General features: G+C 44.6%; 1 protein-coding gene and 1 pseudogene across 1 annotated transcript; both read left to right on the top strand.

Annotated features, from left to right (window-relative positions):
• The first annotated feature begins 2,115 nt into the window (after positions 1-2,115).
• LOC107523157 (transmembrane protein 69-like) lies at positions 2,116-3,273 on the top strand (annotated as a pseudogene).
• Positions 3,274-10,960: 7,687 nt separating this feature from the next.
• Positions 10,961-17,945, top strand: MRPS15 (mitochondrial ribosomal protein S15). Its single transcript, XM_007534478.3, has 9 exons — positions 10,961-11,186; positions 11,480-11,524; positions 12,406-12,478; positions 13,541-13,589; positions 14,139-14,223; positions 15,862-15,920; positions 16,775-16,966; positions 17,363-17,413; positions 17,445-17,945. The coding sequence occupies exons 1-9, from the start codon at positions 11,051-11,053 to the stop codon at positions 17,526-17,528; spliced, it is 774 nt and encodes a 257-aa protein (XP_007534540.1). The 5' UTR covers positions 10,961-11,050; the 3' UTR covers positions 17,529-17,945.

The following is a 17,945-nucleotide window of genomic DNA, read 5'->3' on the forward strand; positions in this document are numbered from 1 at the left end:
AAAAATCCCATGTATATTAAAGCCTTAAACATGAAAGGCAAAACTTTTAAGATCATAGGAAAAAATAGAGATTATCTTTATGACCTCAGAACAGACAAGGCTTTTTTCAGCAAGATCAAAAGCACCAGCCACAAAAGAAAATATTAATAGATTCAATTACATTAAATTTAAGAACTTTTCTCCATCAAGTCATTACAAAAGAATAAATGACAAGCCACCAACTGGACACACATACCACACACAACTGACAACTCAGTTGAAAATATGAGCAAGAGACATGAGCAGGCATTTCTCAGAAGTGGAACATAAAAGACCAGTCAGCCTGTGAGAGGAAGATCAACCTCATTATTAATCATTAAAATACAGATGGGGACAACATAAGCTATAATTTTATACCATGTTGGCAAAAATGAAGATGTTTGACACCACTGATGGTTGCTAAGGATCTGGATTGAAGGGAACTTTCACCATCAGCTTATGAGGCTGTCGATTAATGTAAGAACATTAGGAAATAAGATAGTGCTCTTTGTAAGTCTGGGTATTTAGATACCCTACTTGTTCATCCAGTCTTCCTCTAAAGAAACTCACGAACTTAAGCACCAAGAAAGATGTATAAGAAAGTCCCTAGTGGCAAGAGACTAGCTTATTTAATGATAGTCACTGCCAGGCCACCCCATCACCTGGGGCCCTAGTCAGGGAATCCTTGGGTTCCCCCATAGGTTCAGTGGGCCTAGAACTCTAATCGATCCCTCTCTCCACCATCACTGGTCACGTCCATCATTATAAGCCCTTTTGTAGGCTTCTTCAGGACCATATCTTCACTATGAAATAACTCTCCAAAGGGAGACTGGGTCATCTTACTCTATCACTTGAGGAAGACGGGTCCTGAAATGAATGTAACCTAGAATATTCCCAGCTGTGACCATAGACTCTGAACACAGACTGACAGAGATTTGGAGATTATACAGGTTCTTGTGCTAAATACAAATAGATATAGGCCCTGAGTCAGATAGACATGGTAAATAATTCATTGTATTTATAGATTTTCTTTATTACTTACATATTTTCTTCAAGTTTGGGAGATACTGTGCCCTGATCCAGCTTTCTAGTACTATTCTCAACTCTGACCATCTTCCCAGACCATATTTTTAGTCCACGTGCAGGTTAGCTATCAAGCTCCAGAAAAAAATCACCAGTCATAGGCCCCTAAGAACATACCTAAAATAGGCTATCTAGCTTCTATCCACCCTAAAATCCCTACTCCCATCTGTTCTACTCCTACTTTATGGTTCCTGTTCATTAAATATTTTATCCTGCTTTATATCTTACTGCATTTCAGACACCAAGTTGTGGATGCTACTACGATTTCATCCTGAACTCCCTGGCCAGATGACCTCACCAATGTGTCCCAGAACCTCATCTCTCCAGAGTCCTACCCAACTAGGGAAAGATAGAAACCAGATGGGGATATGGATCAACCTGCCAACATCCATGGCCAGCTAAGAAGCAATTACAGAAGCCAGACCTCCCACCTTCTGCACCTCATAAAGAATTTTGGTTCATACTTTCAGAGGGGGGGAAATGTTAGGGGAAGATGACCAGAGGGCTCTGAACTCCAATTCCATCAAGACTCAGAAAGAGAAGAGGGGAAAAGAAAAAAGAAAAAAAAAAAAAAAAGGAAGGACACTCAAAAACAACTTAGAAAGGAAGAGAAAGCAGGACCATTTAAAAAAAATGAGCAAATACAGATAGTTATAGAAATGGGTTATAGATAACGGTTACAGTCAACCCATATCTGTCACCTTGGGAGAACCAGTGCCGTTTCCAATGGAGGAAATGGGGACACAGAACTCTGGTGGTGGGAAAGATGTGGAATTTTATCTCAATTATCTAATATTTTATAAATCAATGTTAAATCACTACTAAAATAATTGAGACAGGAATCTGGTTGTTCGTGAAACTGCTTGCTGTCTCCAGGCACAACATAGTCAAAGGAACTTTCATGATTACTGCATCAAGTGCAGCAACAAGCTTCTGACTCAGACATTCCACTATGTGTGGGGGAAAAAAAACTGCCTAACATCTTCCTGATCCAGACTTTAAAAAAGGTACAATATGCTTCATTTCCTCCAGACATTTTCTCAATCATCTTCAAAGACACTGACGTCCCCATTCACAGTCAGATTAAAAAGCAGCAAAAAGAATACACACTGGGTGCCGGGCAGTAGTGCAGCGGGTTAAGCGCACGTGGCACAAAGCCCAAGGACTGGCGTAAGGATCCTGGTTCGAGCCCCTGGCTCCCCACCTGCAGGGGAGTCGCTTCACAGGCAGTGAAACAGATCTGCAGGTGACTATCTTTCTCTCCCCCTCTCTGTTTTCCCCTCCTCTCTCCATTTCTCTGTCCTATCCAACAACAACGACATCAAAAACAATAGTAATAACCACAACAAGGCTAAAACAATAATATTAACAACAGCAACGATAGACATGAAATAGACATGCACAACAAAAGGAAAAAAAAATAAATAAACACACTTAGTCTCAAGACATGCCTCCAGCAGAACTTTTCCCCTCTGTTTCCAAGGCCTTGGCTTTTCTTATCATTTCCAGTGTGCATGAGCCTGACACAGTAGTATCATACTTCCCCCATCCAGCTTTAAGCAGAAGCAAAAGGAAGTATTATTTCCACCCAAGACCAAGCACCATTACTCACCTACCTGACAGCTCAAAGCCAGCATTATATATAACTCTGGCAGGATTAATTCCCTTTGTTGCTCCACCTCTGGTCATGGTAATGACAGAGAGTTATATCCCTGTGTTAGCTTTTGTTCAGATGGCTTATGGAGCTAGTTTCCTGTCTTTCTTGGGAGGAATCAGATGGGGCTTTGCTCTGCCACAAGGTAGTCCAGCCAAACCAGACAACCTTAATTTAGCAAATACTACAGCCCCTGGTAAGTTCTCATTGTTTGCCTTCCTTGCTTCACTGCAGAATCGGCGAAGCTATAGTCACAGTAATAATAGATCTGGGAATGCATTATACATTAAACTTTTTCTCTTGCCACTTTATCCCAATTGCTTCAGAGTCCTGAGGATAGTGGTCACTTTAGTAGCTTCTTCTTTTTTTTTTTTTTCATTTCATTTATAATCACTTTAAGGGTTTAAAATTGGTATCCAGAGAAAGGAAGGACCCAAGAGAACTGGTCAAGCAGAATAAACACAAAACTACTTTGTAATTTTTCATATGTCTGTTGGCCTCCTCTGCCTCTTCTGTAGTGCATATGCTGTTCATATTCTCTCCCCATTTTTTAATTGGGTTATTTGCTTTTTTGTTGCTAAGTTTGGTGAGTTCTTTATATATTTTGGCTGTTAGCCTCTCGCCTGATGTCTGTCATGTAAAGATCTTCTCCCATTCTGTGAGAGGTCTCTTTGTTTGGGTAGTGGTTTCTTTTGCTGTGAGAAGCTTTTCAATTTGATGTTGTCCCATTGGTTTATTTTGTTTTAGTCTTCCTTACAGTCGGGTCTGTATTATCAGAGATGCCCTTGAGATTTAGATGGGAAAGAGTTCCACCAATATTTTCTTTTTTAATTTTTTTGCCTCCAGGGTTATTGCTGGGGCTCAGTGCCTACACCATGAATCCACAGCTCCTGGAGGCTATTTTTTTCCCTTTTGTTATCGAGGGTATATGAGTAGCTGTGCTCCCCTGCTACGACCTCCAAACAATCTCTCAAGAGAGTCTCAATGCCCAGGCCTGGGACGGGTGAGGAGGAGACATCCAGTGACAACTGACCCATGAGGCTGTTCTAGCCGGGGAGGTGAGGGACCAGATTGCAAAGTTAATGAGGGCACAGTGGGGGAAGCATCAGTGAGTGAGAAGGAGAAAGAGAGACAAGGGGGAGGAAATACACAAGTAATTAGAGTAATCTGGGGGCTTATCTGAGCTCAGAGAGCAGAGGCTATGAAATGTTCTGAAAGCTGGAGGGAGGCAGGCTGTGGTCAAAGAGCGTGGGACTGCAAGGTGTAGAGGCTGAGGAACTCCAGGTGGTGGTGAGATGCACAGTGTGACTATGGTGTCACTGGAGTTGAACTATGGAATTGAACTACTGGGGTATGGGGGCATCATCTATGAGGCCTGTTGTATGCTTTACATTGGGTTCTAGTTCTCCCCCACCAAGAGAATTAGATCAGGCCTGCTAATTTCGTGGGCCCGCTTGGCCCCGCCCTAAGGAAACCCGCCAGAGTTCCAGAGTGACAGAGTTAGAGTTTCAGAGTTCCAGAGTAAGGGAGAGTGCTTGCGCCGCCGCAAAGAGACAGCAGAGTTCTGTTTGGTGATTAGTTTGTCTTAGTTTATGAATCGTTGTTCCTGAATAAAGAAATACAGCTGCCCTGCCCAGCCGTTGTCTCCGCGTCTCTGTTACCCGCCGTGAAGCTAGCCCGCCCGGCAAGAGCCTTCCGAATTTTTAACAACAGAGGCCATTACGCTCCACCCATCCAATGTGACAGAATGGGAGCAGAGTGGATGACCTGTGAGGCATCCAGGTCAACAGCATGAGGCCAGGTCAGTAGAGATGAGTAGGAGAGAGGGACAGGGAAAGGGAGAGAGTGTTGTTTCTTCATGGGCAAAGGCTTCAGATGGGGACCCAGGTACGAGGTAACAACCAGGAACTGAGAGGAAGTTCAGCTAAGTTTCCAGCTCTTGGGACCTGAAGTTTGGAGGAAGCAGCTCTCCAGCCTTAAGGGCTTCTAGGAGGTGATGTAGTATACTTAGGGGCAACAGAGGTGGGAGGCAGCCAGAGGCTCCATAAAGTGTATAAGGGTGTGAGAAGCTTGCTTGTCAAAGACCATGAGAACTTGGGGTCTTATCCACATGCTGTCCTCAAGCCCAAGTGGAGGTTCTCAGTAGGTGCTCAAAAATATTTGCTAGATCAATGAATAAGTGAATGATTGGGTGTTCTGGGAAGGTAGTGCAGTGGCTAGAGCGTTGTGTTGAATGAGGTCGTAGGTTCAATCCCTGACTCCTTATGTGCCAAAGCGATGTTCTGGTTCTCTTCTCCACCCCTTTATCATTAATAAATAAATCTTTTAAACAAGTGAATGAGGAGATGAAAATCATTTACTGAGTGGTTTCATTCATATATGGAACATAAGAAAATTGAAGCACATGAACTTGCAACTAAAAAGGAGCCAAACAGCAGGGGTAGATAGCATAATGGTTATGCAAACAGACTCCCATGCCTGAGGTTCCAAAGTCCCAGGTTCAATCCCCTGCACCACCTTAAACCAGAGCTGAGCAGTGCTCTGGTAAAAAATAATAATAATAATAAATAAAAAATAAAAATAAAAAAAGGAGCCAAACTAAACTGTCTCCAAGACTTCATAAGAACTAAAGTAGTGAGGGGTGGGGTTTGCGGCAGGACCTTAGTGCAGGCGCAGTGTGAAGTTACACTCCTGTGATTTTTAAATCTTGCAGGCCATTATTATGTTAGATCACTAATAAAAAAATTTTAAGTGAATGAGTTTGTATAACATGAACAGATGAAATGGAGATATGTGGTAGGTAAATGAGTGGGTGAACAGATAGAGTGTGTGGGTAGAAGGATGCATGGAGGAATGGGAGAGTTAAAGGATGAATAGAAAGAAGAGTGGGTAGGCTGGGGGGCTGGGGATCGGGGGTGAATGAGGAGTGAATAGAACAAGCTGGGTGTTTCTGGAAGCTTAAGGGGCCAGACAGTCAGGAGCAGGGCACCAAAGTAAAAACCCTGGGGTGAGGGTGAGGGTGGATATTCAGCTTCCCGAGGCAGTGGGAGGGCGGGGGGGTGGGTGGGATGGGACACAGTCTTTTGGTGGTGGGAATGGTGTTTATGTACACTCCTATTAATTTGTAGTCATATAAATCACTATTTAATTAATATGAGAGAGGAAAAATTGATTGTATGTCTCAAACTTTTTAAAGGACAGACTGAGTCTTTTTAATACATAGGCTGAGTCTTTGATATGCTGACTCTCAAAAGCCTAGACCAGGCAGAACAGAAGCAACTGGTGGCACAGCTATATACAAATAATGTCAAAGGAAATAAATTATGGTGATGTTGTGTATGATACAGCAAATCCTAACAAAGGGATTTTTCAAAGTTAACCCAATTACTAAATAATGTGATTATAACAGTAAGTATCTATTGTCTTCTTAAACCCTAAGACAGCAGGAACCTCACATATCCACTATAGAGCCTATATTTCCCCCAGTCCTGGAACCTGAGGGTGGGGCGCACTTTCCTGCATGCTTCTCGCAATTCATACCAAATAATATTGCAACCGCTGATCCCAACCTAATCAGCACAATGAGTACCACCTCAGCATGCTTCACTTCAGACTGTGTCCAGAGACTTCAGGCATGGAATGCCAACCCTTCAGCTTCATTACTTTGGTGAGACTTCTCCTTTCATAGGATTCTCTAATTCCATTCCAGGCGGTTCACTTCCTAATAAAGTCCCAAAACCTAGATATAGACCAGGTCCCGTGAGATAGAGCATATGTTCACACATATCCATAAACTAGGTCAAAATATATACCTGAAAGCAAAAGTGCACAATACTCTGCAGTGAGTCAGTATCAAGTTCATAATGAAATAGTATCTAATTAGACTTAGATATCCTCCTCACATACTTCCTATTACAGTTCTCTCACTCACTCCAAAGCTAACCTCATCAAAGCAAGGACTGCAAAAGTTGAATAAGGGCAAGAGACTGGCATACTTTAATGATGACTCTTTAGTCACTATCAGGCCACCCCATCAGCAGGGGCCCTAATTGGGGAGTCCTGAGATTCCCAAACAGACATGATGGGCCTAGACCTCAAATAAATCCCTCTCTCCATTGTTATAGATCCTCTCTATCAGGAACAACAAAAAAGACCCTTTGTGGGGTCCCCCATAGGACCTTGCCCTCAACTTGGATCAACAATGGTAGAGAATGTTCCATCTTCCAAAGGGAGGACAGACAACATACTCTATGCTACACCTGGGGAAGATGGGTCCTGAAATTGGAGTAGCTTGGAATGTTCCTACTCATGACCACAGAATGTGAGCTCAGATCTATGTGATGCAGAGGTCACATAGGCTCCTAAGCTGAATATGGGCCCCAGACCAAATCAAATCAATGGGGTTTACAGTCAACAATATTTATAACCCTTTGCCATATTAGGGAGCTACTCTCTTCCCTGATCCAGCTTTCTGTCCCTTTTCCAGCTATGACATCACCTCCCCAGACAATAACTTGGATTCACCTGCATTTCAGATTTCAGGCTCAGAGGGGGAAAAAAAAATAAAAACTAGTACAGCTATAGGCCCTTTGGAATATAACTAAAATAGGCCTACTAGCTATCTACAAAATGGAGGACCCCCCTCCCAACACTTCATCTGCACTATTCCAGCCTTTAGGTCCATTATTGTTCAACAATTTGTTTGGCTTTGTATGTTTTTTTTAAATATTTATTTTTATTTATTTATTCCCTTTTGTTGCCCTTGTTGTTTTATTGTTGTAGTTATTATTGTTGTCATTGTTGTTGGATAGGACAGAGAGAAATGGAGAGGGGAGGGGGAAGACAGAGAGAGGGAGAGAAAGATAGACACCTGCAGACCTGTTTCACCGTTTGTGAAGCGACACCCCTGCAGGTGGGGAGCCAGGGCTTAAACCAGGATCCTTATGCGGGTCCTTGTGCTTAACGCCACCTGCGCTACAGCCCAACTCCCTTGGCTTTGTATGTTAACTCTCTTTTCAGCCATCCAGATGCTACCATGATGCCGACCAGACTTCTCTGGACAGACAACCCCACCATTATGTCCTGGAGCTCCACTTCCCCAGAGCCCCACCCTACTAGGGAAAGAGAGAGGCAGACTGGGACTATGGATGGACCTGTCAAGGCCCATGTTCAGAGGGGCATGTTCAGAGGGGAAGCAATTACAGAAGTCAGACCTTGCACCTTCTGCATCCCACAATGACCTTGGGTCCATACTCCCAGAGGGATAAAGAATAGCAAAGCTATCAGGGGAGGGGATGGGATATGGAGATCTGGTGGTGGGAATTGTGTGGAGTTGTACCCCTCTTATCCTATAGTTTTGTTAATGTCTCTTTTCTTAAATAAAAAACTTTTTTAAAAAATTGAAAATAAATAAATAAATAAATAAATACATGAAAGCTAAAACCTCAAAAAAAAAAAGAAAGAAAGAATAGTTAACCCTTATCTACACCTTAGGAAAACTGCTGTACCTTACAACAGAGGGACTCGGGATTCAGAACTCTGGTGGTAGGAATGTTGTGGAGTTATACCCCTATTGACTTGCAATTTTGTAAATCAATATTAAAGCACTGAAAAAAAAAGTTTACATTGCAAAACTGGCTACTTGGATAGAATTTACTGCACACATTTCCTCAACATAAACAAGAGGGAGTCGGGCAGTAGCGCAGCGGGTTAAGCACAGGTGGCGCAAAGTGCAAGGACCAGAGTAAGCATACAAGTTCGATCCCCGGCTCCCCACCTGCAGGAGAGTCACTTCACGGGCAGTGAAGCAGGTCTGCAGGTGTCTTTCTCTCTCCCTCTCTGACTCCCCTCCTCTCTCGATTTTTCTCTGTCCTATCCAACAACAGCAACAACAACAATAATAATAATAACCACAACAATGATAAAACAAGGGTAACAAAAGGGGGAAAAATGGTCTCCAGGAGCAGTGGATTCGTGCTGCAGGCACCGAGCCCCGGCAATAACCCTGGAGACAAAAAAAAAAAAAACAAGAAAGTGCTTGGCAACAACATTTGAAGCACAGTTAGCTTTAAACCCACACTCACAGAGTAAGTAGCACAACCATCTGATCTTTGTCAACTGCATTAATCCAAATAATAAACTTCTCGTATCTTTATGAGAGGAGGTAAGTTGCAACCTGAAGCTAGGCACCATCTGAAGCTATGGTCCTACTCTCCCACAAAACCTGGGAAATGGGGGCACTATCATCCTTAATGAATTTCAAAGGGATGGCTCCCACGTCCTTAAGAAAAAAAAAAAAACATTCCTGGATTCAAAAGCTAGCCAGAGGCTTATTTAACTACATGCATCTCAAAAGGACAGAGAAGAATTCACCATTACATTTGGCAAGCACAAATACTTTAAAAATGTGAGGGGGGTGGAGTCTTTTCCAAATTATTCTTGCACCAAGGAGAATTTTAATTAATTTTTCCTACCTTTAATTCATATTTGTTCTCTTCGTTTCACAAATATTGTCACAGCTCATATTTTTTGGTTTGTTTTTTGTTTTTCTGTTTTTACCAGAGCACTGCTCAGCTCTGGTTATGGGGGCGGGGATTGAACCTGGGACTTTAGACTAGCCTCAGGCATGACGGTTCCTTTGCTATCTACCCCAGCCCATCACAGCTCATATTTCTTGGATTCTCACTATATACCACTATATACCAGATATTTTGCACACAACTGTTTCAGTTAATCCACTCACAGCCTAAAAGACTGATATTAGTATTACCTTGACTGTTTGATAGATGAGCACACAGTGGCGCAAAAGGCCGGAACCTGCCCACAGAATCACGCATAAATAAATACATGGCTGGGCCAGGATTACAGCCCAGGGACCTCCCATTCTAAAGCCACTGACTTTAACATCTAGTCTACAAGAGGTACTGGACTCCGAGGACCTGGATAAAAGGAAGTATGGAGTTGGAGTAAACCGTGAAATGTGTGTGGTAAAGGAAGAATGTTACAGCCACCTCCAACCCTGCCTCCCAAGAAATCCCCCAAATAATTGAGACCAGAGGGATTAAGGGAAAGATGCCTGTGCAAGAAAAAAATGGTGCCTTTAGGGAGTCCGGTGGTAGCTCAGTGGATTAAGCGCACATGGCGGGGGAAGCGCAAGGACCGATGTAAGGATCCTGGTTCGAGCTCCCGGCTCCCTACCTGCAGGGGAGTCGCTTCACAGGCGGTGAAGCAGGTCTGCAGGTGTCTGTCCTTCTCTCTCCTCTCTGTCTTCCCCTCCTCTCTCCATTTCTCTCTGTCATATCTAACAACGACGACATCAACAACACAACAATAATAACAACAAGGGAAACAAAAGGGAAAATAAATAAATATTTTTTTGAAAGTAAATGGTGCCTTTAGATTTATACAGCACCGCACAACATTAAGGAGGTGGGAGAATCACCAGCCCTTAATCTTCTTCTAGCGTTTGCCCTTCTTCCGTAGCCAGTCAACAGCGTCAGGTTGAGCCTGATGTAAAGTTTCGAGACCTCCTTTGAATCTGGAGAGGTGGCAGTCGTTGACTATGTGGGTCATAGTCTGTCTGGAGCCGCAGGGGCAGTTCGGTCGCTCTGGCTCCCCAGCGATGGAACATAGCGGCGCACCGGCCATGGCCTGTTCCATAGCGATTGAGGAGGGCCCAGTCATAACGTGCTAGGTCAAAGCTGGGTTGACGCTTGCAGGGGTCTGTGATGAGGTGTTTGTTCTTGACCTCAGCTGACTGCCAACTCTGTTTCCAAGAGACTGGAACAGAGAAGTTCAGTGTAGGCATAGGGGACCAGATTGGGTGACGAGACGTCAAGCGTTGGACAGGGTGGGCGAAGATATCCGCGTATATTGGCAGGTCCAGTCGAGCGTAGACGTGGGAAATGAACTTAGATGATGCCGCATCCCGACGAATATCTGGCGGGGCGATGTTGCCAAGAACTGGCAGCCATGGAACCGGGGTGGAACGGATGGTTCCAGAAATTATCCTCATGGAGGAATATAATTTGGAATCGACCAAGTGGACATGGGGGCTACGGAATCATACTGGGGCACAGTATTCTGCAGTGGAATAGCATGCCCTCAATATAACCAGACAACTCCCTGGAGGTGACCCCGCCTTCCAATCCAGTCTCTCGGTGCTCATCAGCTCAGGTCTCTCAAACTGCACTCGATTGGTCCAGTCTGAGCCAGCATGGCGGCGCCCTTGTGACTCAGTCCGTGTCCAAAGACTGTGGCATCGAGGGTCGCTGGTCTCGCGAGTTAAAAGGCACCATGCTGAGGACGGCGTGGAGGGCGCTGAGCTTCATTCGCGCCCCTGCGCCGACTCCGGCTCCAGTGCTGAGGCTGCCTGGCGGGGGATGCGGCGGACTTCCCTCCCACCTGCAGGGCCTTCCCTCTCCAACTGGAGGTGAAGCGCTCCCAACTGCGAGAGCATCGATGGCGTTCAGCGGAGACAGGGGACCTGGGGGGACTGGGTGGCGGGAAGGGGCAGGAATGTGCAGCGTCAAGACAAGTGAGGGAGGGTGGGAGGTGAGTAAGGACAGGGACACAGGACAGGAGGCTCAGGGAGCAGATGGCTCAGAGGACAGGGACACAGGACAGGAGGCTCAGGGAGCAGATGGCTCAGAGGTGCAAAGACTGTGGGAGAAAGGGGCTGGACTGTTTGAAGAAGCTGAGCCTCGCCCGCTCTCTCCTTTGTAGGTCTCATCCTCCAGGTTGCCCGCGGATGTGCCACCCAGAAACCAGGTGGGGGCTCGTGGGGGGCGGGAGGCAGACCGCCTGAAAACTTGGGGTGGCCAAAGGGACGGGGATTGTCAGTCAGAACTGTAGAAGCCTGTGCGGGGGGGTTCGAATCGTTTAGGAGAGAAAATTAACTCGCCAGAGGGAGCGTGTGCTTGGTACTACCCAGGTACCACCTAGAATATAGCACTGGGCCTCTGCTCTTGTGAGGTGGAGGGCTTGGTTCCTCACTCGAGCAGTTCGCATAGGGTTACTTACTAGGTAAATTGGGCAAGTTACTTCCTGTCTTGAGTCTCTGAAGGTATGTATTGTGAAGGTCGTTACAAGGATCAATATCAACATATGAAAAGTAACCCTCGAACTGTATGCAAGCAAGTGGAGTACATATTTGTATCTGTTGTTGTGCTTACTGGCAGAGTAGCTTCTCATTGTAGAGGACAACGGGATTGCTCCCATGCCTCTCACAACCAAACGACCACATCCATCATGGCAGAGAGTTTTCTGTAGTCTCTATTTGGTGCTCTATGTTGGACCATGGGCCAGACTGGGAGATTCAAAAGGAGTCAAGCACAGTCCATCCACAGATGTACCTATCCTAGTAGGTAATCTGATAGCTATTAAACAAGTTCATAAGAGGTAAAGGCATTCTCCACATTCATATTCTCAGCATGAAATACAAAGGTGAGTGAGTGCCCTAGGGTTTGCAGAGAAGAAATTGAGCCCAGTGGCTTGTATGACACACTGGATGTCTTTGACAAACCTGGGGAATGGATGGGAAGAACCACATCTGGGAGGGTACACCACTTTTTTAACTCTTGAGGAGTTGTTTGTTTTTTGTTTTGCTTGTTTGTTTTAACTCTTGGTGTTTTCATCTCTGCACTTGACAGTAAAATTCAGTGAAGAAGACATTCCCCTTTCCACACTGATCAAAGACTACCAGAACATCCCTGCAGTTGAGAAGTAAGCAGGAAGAAATCTCTGGGGAATTAACCCTGGGAGGATTAGCAAGGAGAGGGGGAAAGTCAGTGATGCTTGAATTTGAGTATAGTATAGGGTAGAGAACTGTATAAGTCTTCGCATGGTGAGGGTGAGTAGATAGTGGGACAGAGGAGTTCATAGAACTCAGCTACTACTTTTATTTCCTGTAAGTGAAAACCCTGCACCATGAGACACCATAGGAGCAATATGCATCACAGATCTTTATAGAAATATCTCATTTCGATGCCAGGTGGTAGCACACCTGGTTAAGTGTATATACTACAGTGTACAAGTGCCAGGGTTCAAGCCCCTGGTACCTTCCTGCAGTGGGAAAGCTTCAGGAGTGGTGAAGTAGAGCCACAGGTGTCTTTCTGTGTCTCTCTCTCCCCCTCTCTGTCTCAAATTTCTCTCTACCTCTATAAAATAGTAATTTTGTTTTCAAAAATTTAAAGGTTTTAAAAAAGAAAAAAATATCTCTTGATTCTCAAAAAAATCCATGCAAGGGCTAGGCACTGGTAGACTTCACTGCATGTACATAAATTAAGGCCTATGAGGGAAGAAATTGTGTCCCGTGTTATAGATTATCAAGCTACCCAATGTCATACAGGCATTGGATCGATCATACAGGGGGTGGGGCTGGGGTTTGTTTGAATCCCAACTGAATAACCCTGAAACCCAGAATACTGGTCAACCCCTGTTCTGTACAGTTGGAATTGGGTAGTCCCTCACACAGTGCAGTGACTTGAAAAAAAAGAACCATAGCTATAAATTGAAACTCACTCTTTGCCTTTCCTGTGGAATGAATACTCATTGGGTAGCAGTCTCAATTTTCTGATTATCACATTGTTTCATGTTCTCCATCCAGCACATCAGATCCACACTAACTTTAATTTTGTGGGAATTAACCCTCACCTAGAGAGAGAATCATTTGTTGTAAAAAGAAATCTTCAGTTGCCTTCTCTTTTCAAACTAAATGAAAACAGCATGGTTCCCCTTGCCACCCTACCCCAACACCACCCTCTCATTGCTATGGTTTTTCCACAGGGTTGATGATGTTGTAAGAAGACTCTTGTCTTTGGAAATGGCCAGCAAGGTGAGTCACCTATGTCAAACTTTAGCTTCTCTCAATCCTCTAGGACCCTATCCTACCCTAGTAATACCTTCCATTCAAGGGATAAGTCACAGCACTTTCCCACTGCTGTTCTACTTCCATCTGTCAATAGCCACAGGCAGGGCAAGAGTTGAACATAGGACTTCAGAGCCTCAGGGATGAAAGTCTTCTACATAGTCCTTATGTTCTCTCCTCCACCCAATATCCCCAAATTAAACATTTCAGTAACAAGGACAGTCTGTTCCTCCATTGCACTCCTAGAACCTAACAAACAGTACATGCTCAATAAAGATCTAATGCCCAAAAGAATTAATAAACTTAAGGCCCATTCATCCAAGAAGTCATTTCTCCTGTCAGTGGCACTGACCCTGAGCTCACCTACATGTGAATACCTTTTGATTGACTAGAGACCACATTCTAGTGAGCAGAGTAAAAGCAGGCCCTAAGCCAGTGTGATGACATGGCTTTTAAGGTATGAGGGTTCTTATAGGGATACAGGCTTCACATATTCTTTCTCTCTGCCTTCAACAGAAGGAGAAGCTAAAAATCCAGAAAGACTTGTTGATGAACAAGATCGTGGCAAACCCTGAGGACACCAGGTCCCTGGAGGCTCGAAGTTGGTCAGGGGGCCCCTGGGGAGAAATGGGGTGGAAGGGGGTGGGGTCTGCTACTTTATTTAGGGTTCTAATATGCACTAGGAGTTGGAGCCTGGATTTGGCTTGACAGAACCAAGCAGTGATGTACCCAGTTGAGTTCACACATTGCCATGCACAACGACCCAGATTTGAGCCCCTGTTCCCTACCTTCAGGGGATATGCTCTGCAGGTGTCACTTGCCCTCTCTATCTACTCCTCACCTCTCAATCTCTCTCTGTCCTATCAAAATATTAGAAAGGGGAAAAAAGTGGCTGTCAAGATCAATGGATTCACAGTGCTGCAACTGTGATATTGCCCAGCAATAATCCTGGCGGCAGAAGAGACAGAAAGAGAGAGAATGCATACTAAGAGAAATAAAAACTTGACTCTACCCTGAGCTTTATGGTGCTAGAGTCAGCACGCAGGCCCTACCTCGCACCTATGTGAACTCACACAGCATTCCTCTGAAACCAAAACCCATGTCATATCTCTCACTATCCTGTTGCTGAGTCAGTGTGAAAGGGCCATGTGATCAAGGCCAAGGTTTCCACTGTTCTGTCTGCAACGCTCCAAAACTTAAGTGTGGATACAGGAAGGCCTACTGAAGCGACAGCCTGTCCTTGCAACCACCTTTTTGCCTTCCCCTCTCCCCTTTACAACATGGATGAGAATCAAGAGAATACCTGAAGGAAAGCTACTTGGAGATGAATAGGAGCTGCTAATTCTGAAAACTCATTAGTGAACGCACAGAGATAAAGGTAGCAACTGGAAGAGGGAAGCCAAGTAGACCCTTGGCAGTTTTAGAATCTTACCTTCCTTCATTGATTAGAAACTCCAGCAAGTGTCATATATTTTTTTAAATATTTATTTTATTTATTTATTCCCTTTTGTTGCCCTTGTTTTATTGTTGTAGTTATTATTGTTGTTGTCATTGTTGGATAGGACAGAGAGAAATGGAGAGAGGAGGAGAAGACAGAGAGGAGGAGAGAAAGATAGACACCTGCAGACCTGCTTCACCACCTGTGAAGCGACTCCCCTGCAGGTGGGGGGAGCCGGGGTTCGAACCGGGATCCTTATGCCGGTCCTTGTACTTTGCGCCACCTGCGCTTAACCCACTGCACTACAGCCCGACTCCCAAGTGTCAGATTTTTAACCATGAGTGCTTATGTCTTTAACTAATTCCTAAATTCAATAGGAATGTGCTTGAATGTTACCATAGGCGGTGGTGCACTCAGTTGAGCAAACATGTTACAATGCACAAGGAATCAAGTTCAAGTCCCCACACCCCACCTATAGGAGGGAAGATTCCAGTAACGCTGCAGTTGTCTTTGTCTCCCCTCGCAATTTCTGTCTCTTTCAAATAAACAAAATATTTAAAATAAATCTTAGAATACTGTTTGCTGTGTTTGAGGGGTGTTGCCCCTACTAGATGAGAGAGCATCCCTTCCTTGGATTTTGTCTTGTAAAGGAGAAATAATCCAGTCATTTCAGATCTTAAAACTCAGAAGCCAATCAAGAGCATTAGTAATTGTTATTCCTTGCATTCTTAAACATAACCCAGACCTGGGCCCTTCGTTCCTCTGTGCCCAGTTCTCATCCTCTGTGGTTTGTGGTTTCAGTTATTGCCTTGACTGTCAAGATCCAAAGTTATGAAGAACACATGCAGAAACATCGAAAGGTAAACATTAGGCATTATTCACAGCTGCCAGAGGAAAGGAATGTGGGAGGCAAAGGTCTCTGGGTCCAGAAAGGCAGCTTAACAAGGCAGGAGGCTTTCTATCTCTTACGGAGAAATGGAATCTTACAGGACCATGCCGAGTGGCCACAAAGTACTCAAGCACACACTTCAATTCAGCACATAGGCATGGTGTCTGGCAAAACCCCCTGGAATCACATGTGCCATGATGATGCTCTGATATATTGGTATATCTCCTCTCTCCCCCCCTTCCCTTCTCTCCCTCCCTCTTCTCTACTCTCCCTCTCTCCTCTCTCTCATAAGTAAATAAACCTTTTAAAAAAAATATGCACATGGTTGTGAATATACACTGGTCTGGTTCATGACTGATACCTCATTGTTCCTGGAGCTGACTGAGCCTTCTCTTTGAAGGTCTGAGTTTTGTTCATTTAGAGTAGAGAGTCCACTGCACAAGTCCCTCAGGGCAGCATCTGGCTGTGGTTGGAAGCCATTAGGAGGATAACAGAGACTTCCCTCCTCTCCATCCCAGCTGACAGTTGACATGACTATGGGGAGGCTAAGTGGGCATATAGGAAAGCGTAAAATTTGAAGCCAGACTCAAATTCAAAGCATGACCTCATACTAGGTCCCAAAGACATTAGCAAAGGACCCTTTGCTAATCAGATAACGTCTTTGAGCCTGTTCTCATTTGTGAAATGGGAGTACCAGCAATACTTCTGCGTTATACTAATATTCATATAAGATAGGCAGCTTAGTGGCATGATAATAACCATCCTGTGTGTCATGAAGTGGCACTCCACTTATTTGTAAAGTACTAAAATGACATTATCTTCTAGGACAAAGCTCATAAGCGCTATCTGCTGATGACTATTGACCAGAGGAAAAAGTTGCTCAAAAATCTCCGTAAAACCAATTATGATGTCTTTGACAAGACGTGCAAGGAGCTGGGGATTGAGTACACCATACCCCCTCTGTACTGTCGAAAGCCCCACCGCCGCTCGTTGGCCAAGAAGACTCTGTGCATTCAGGTATGAGTCAGAATTGCTGTTCTCCTTGGCCCCACTCTGGACTATAATGGAGAATGCAAAGGGGAGGGGTTTCTGATAGAGGCATGATTAGTCCCAGGATCTTGAATGGAGCCAGGGAGATCATAAGCCACCAGCTCTATAGAGAAAGGGTGGGCTGCGTCAGGGTAAACAGTTCCCACCCTATCTGTCCAAGTTAGGTTTTTTTGTTTTTTTGTTTGTTTTTTTACCAGAGCACTGCTCAGCTCTGGCTTAAGGTGGTTCAGGGGATTGAACATGGGACTTTGAAGCCTCAGACATGAGAGTCTCTTCGCATAACCATTATGCTATCTACCCCTGCCCCCAAGTTAGGTTTTACATAGAATTACAAAGCTGCTCATGCTCTACTTCTATCCCCAGGTTTACCAGGAGGCTCAGAAGTTGAAGAAGCAAAAAGCCTTAAAAGCTGCAGCAGCAGCAGCAGCCCAGACGAACAGACCAGAAAGCAGCAGCAGCAGCAGCAGACCAGACGAACCCAGAAAGCCCTTCTAAAACAGAACCAGAAATGATCAAAGAAAACCAATAAATGCCCATGTACAGTGGGGGAGCAATCACAGAAGCCAGACCTTCTACCTTCTGCACCCCATAGTGACCCTGGGTCCATACTCCCACAGGGTTAAATAATAGAAAAGCTATCGGGAGGGGACGGGATACGGAGCTCTGGTGGTGGGAATTGTGACCCTCTTATCCTATGGTTCTATCAGTGTTTCCACTTTATAAATAAATTAGTTAAAGAAAGCAAGCAAGCCAATAAATTCTGTTAAAGTGAACCAGGAGGCAGCTTACCCAGTAAAGCATGTACTTTACCATGTGCAAGAGCCTGGTGCTGAGCTCTGGCACAGTAGCAGCACTATCACACCAGAGGGAGCTCCGTGTTGATACAGATATGTCTCCTTCTTTGTCTCTCTCTGCCTATTTGAAATAAAAAGAATGGGAAAAATCA

This window comes from Erinaceus europaeus, chromosome 13 (assembly GCF_950295315.1).
Source record: "Erinaceus europaeus chromosome 13, mEriEur2.1, whole genome shotgun sequence".
In the NCBI taxonomy this organism is placed as follows: Eukaryota; Metazoa; Chordata; class Mammalia; order Eulipotyphla; family Erinaceidae; genus Erinaceus; species Erinaceus europaeus.

Excerpts from the sequence above, each read along its gene's own strand:
- MRPS15 (XM_007534478.3), top strand. The coding sequence starts at position 11,051 with ATGCTGAGGACGGCGTGGAGGGCGCTGAGCTTCATTCGCGCCCCTGCG. Across the intron at positions 11,187-11,479 it reads CCTTCCCTCTCCAACTGGAG|GTCTCATCCTCCAGGTTGCC; the intron begins GTGAAGCGCTCC and ends TCTCCTTTGTAG. Across the intron at positions 17,414-17,444 it reads AAAAAGCCTTAAAAGCTGCA|AAAGCAGCAGCAGCAGCAGC; the intron begins GCAGCAGCAGCA and ends CGAACAGACCAG.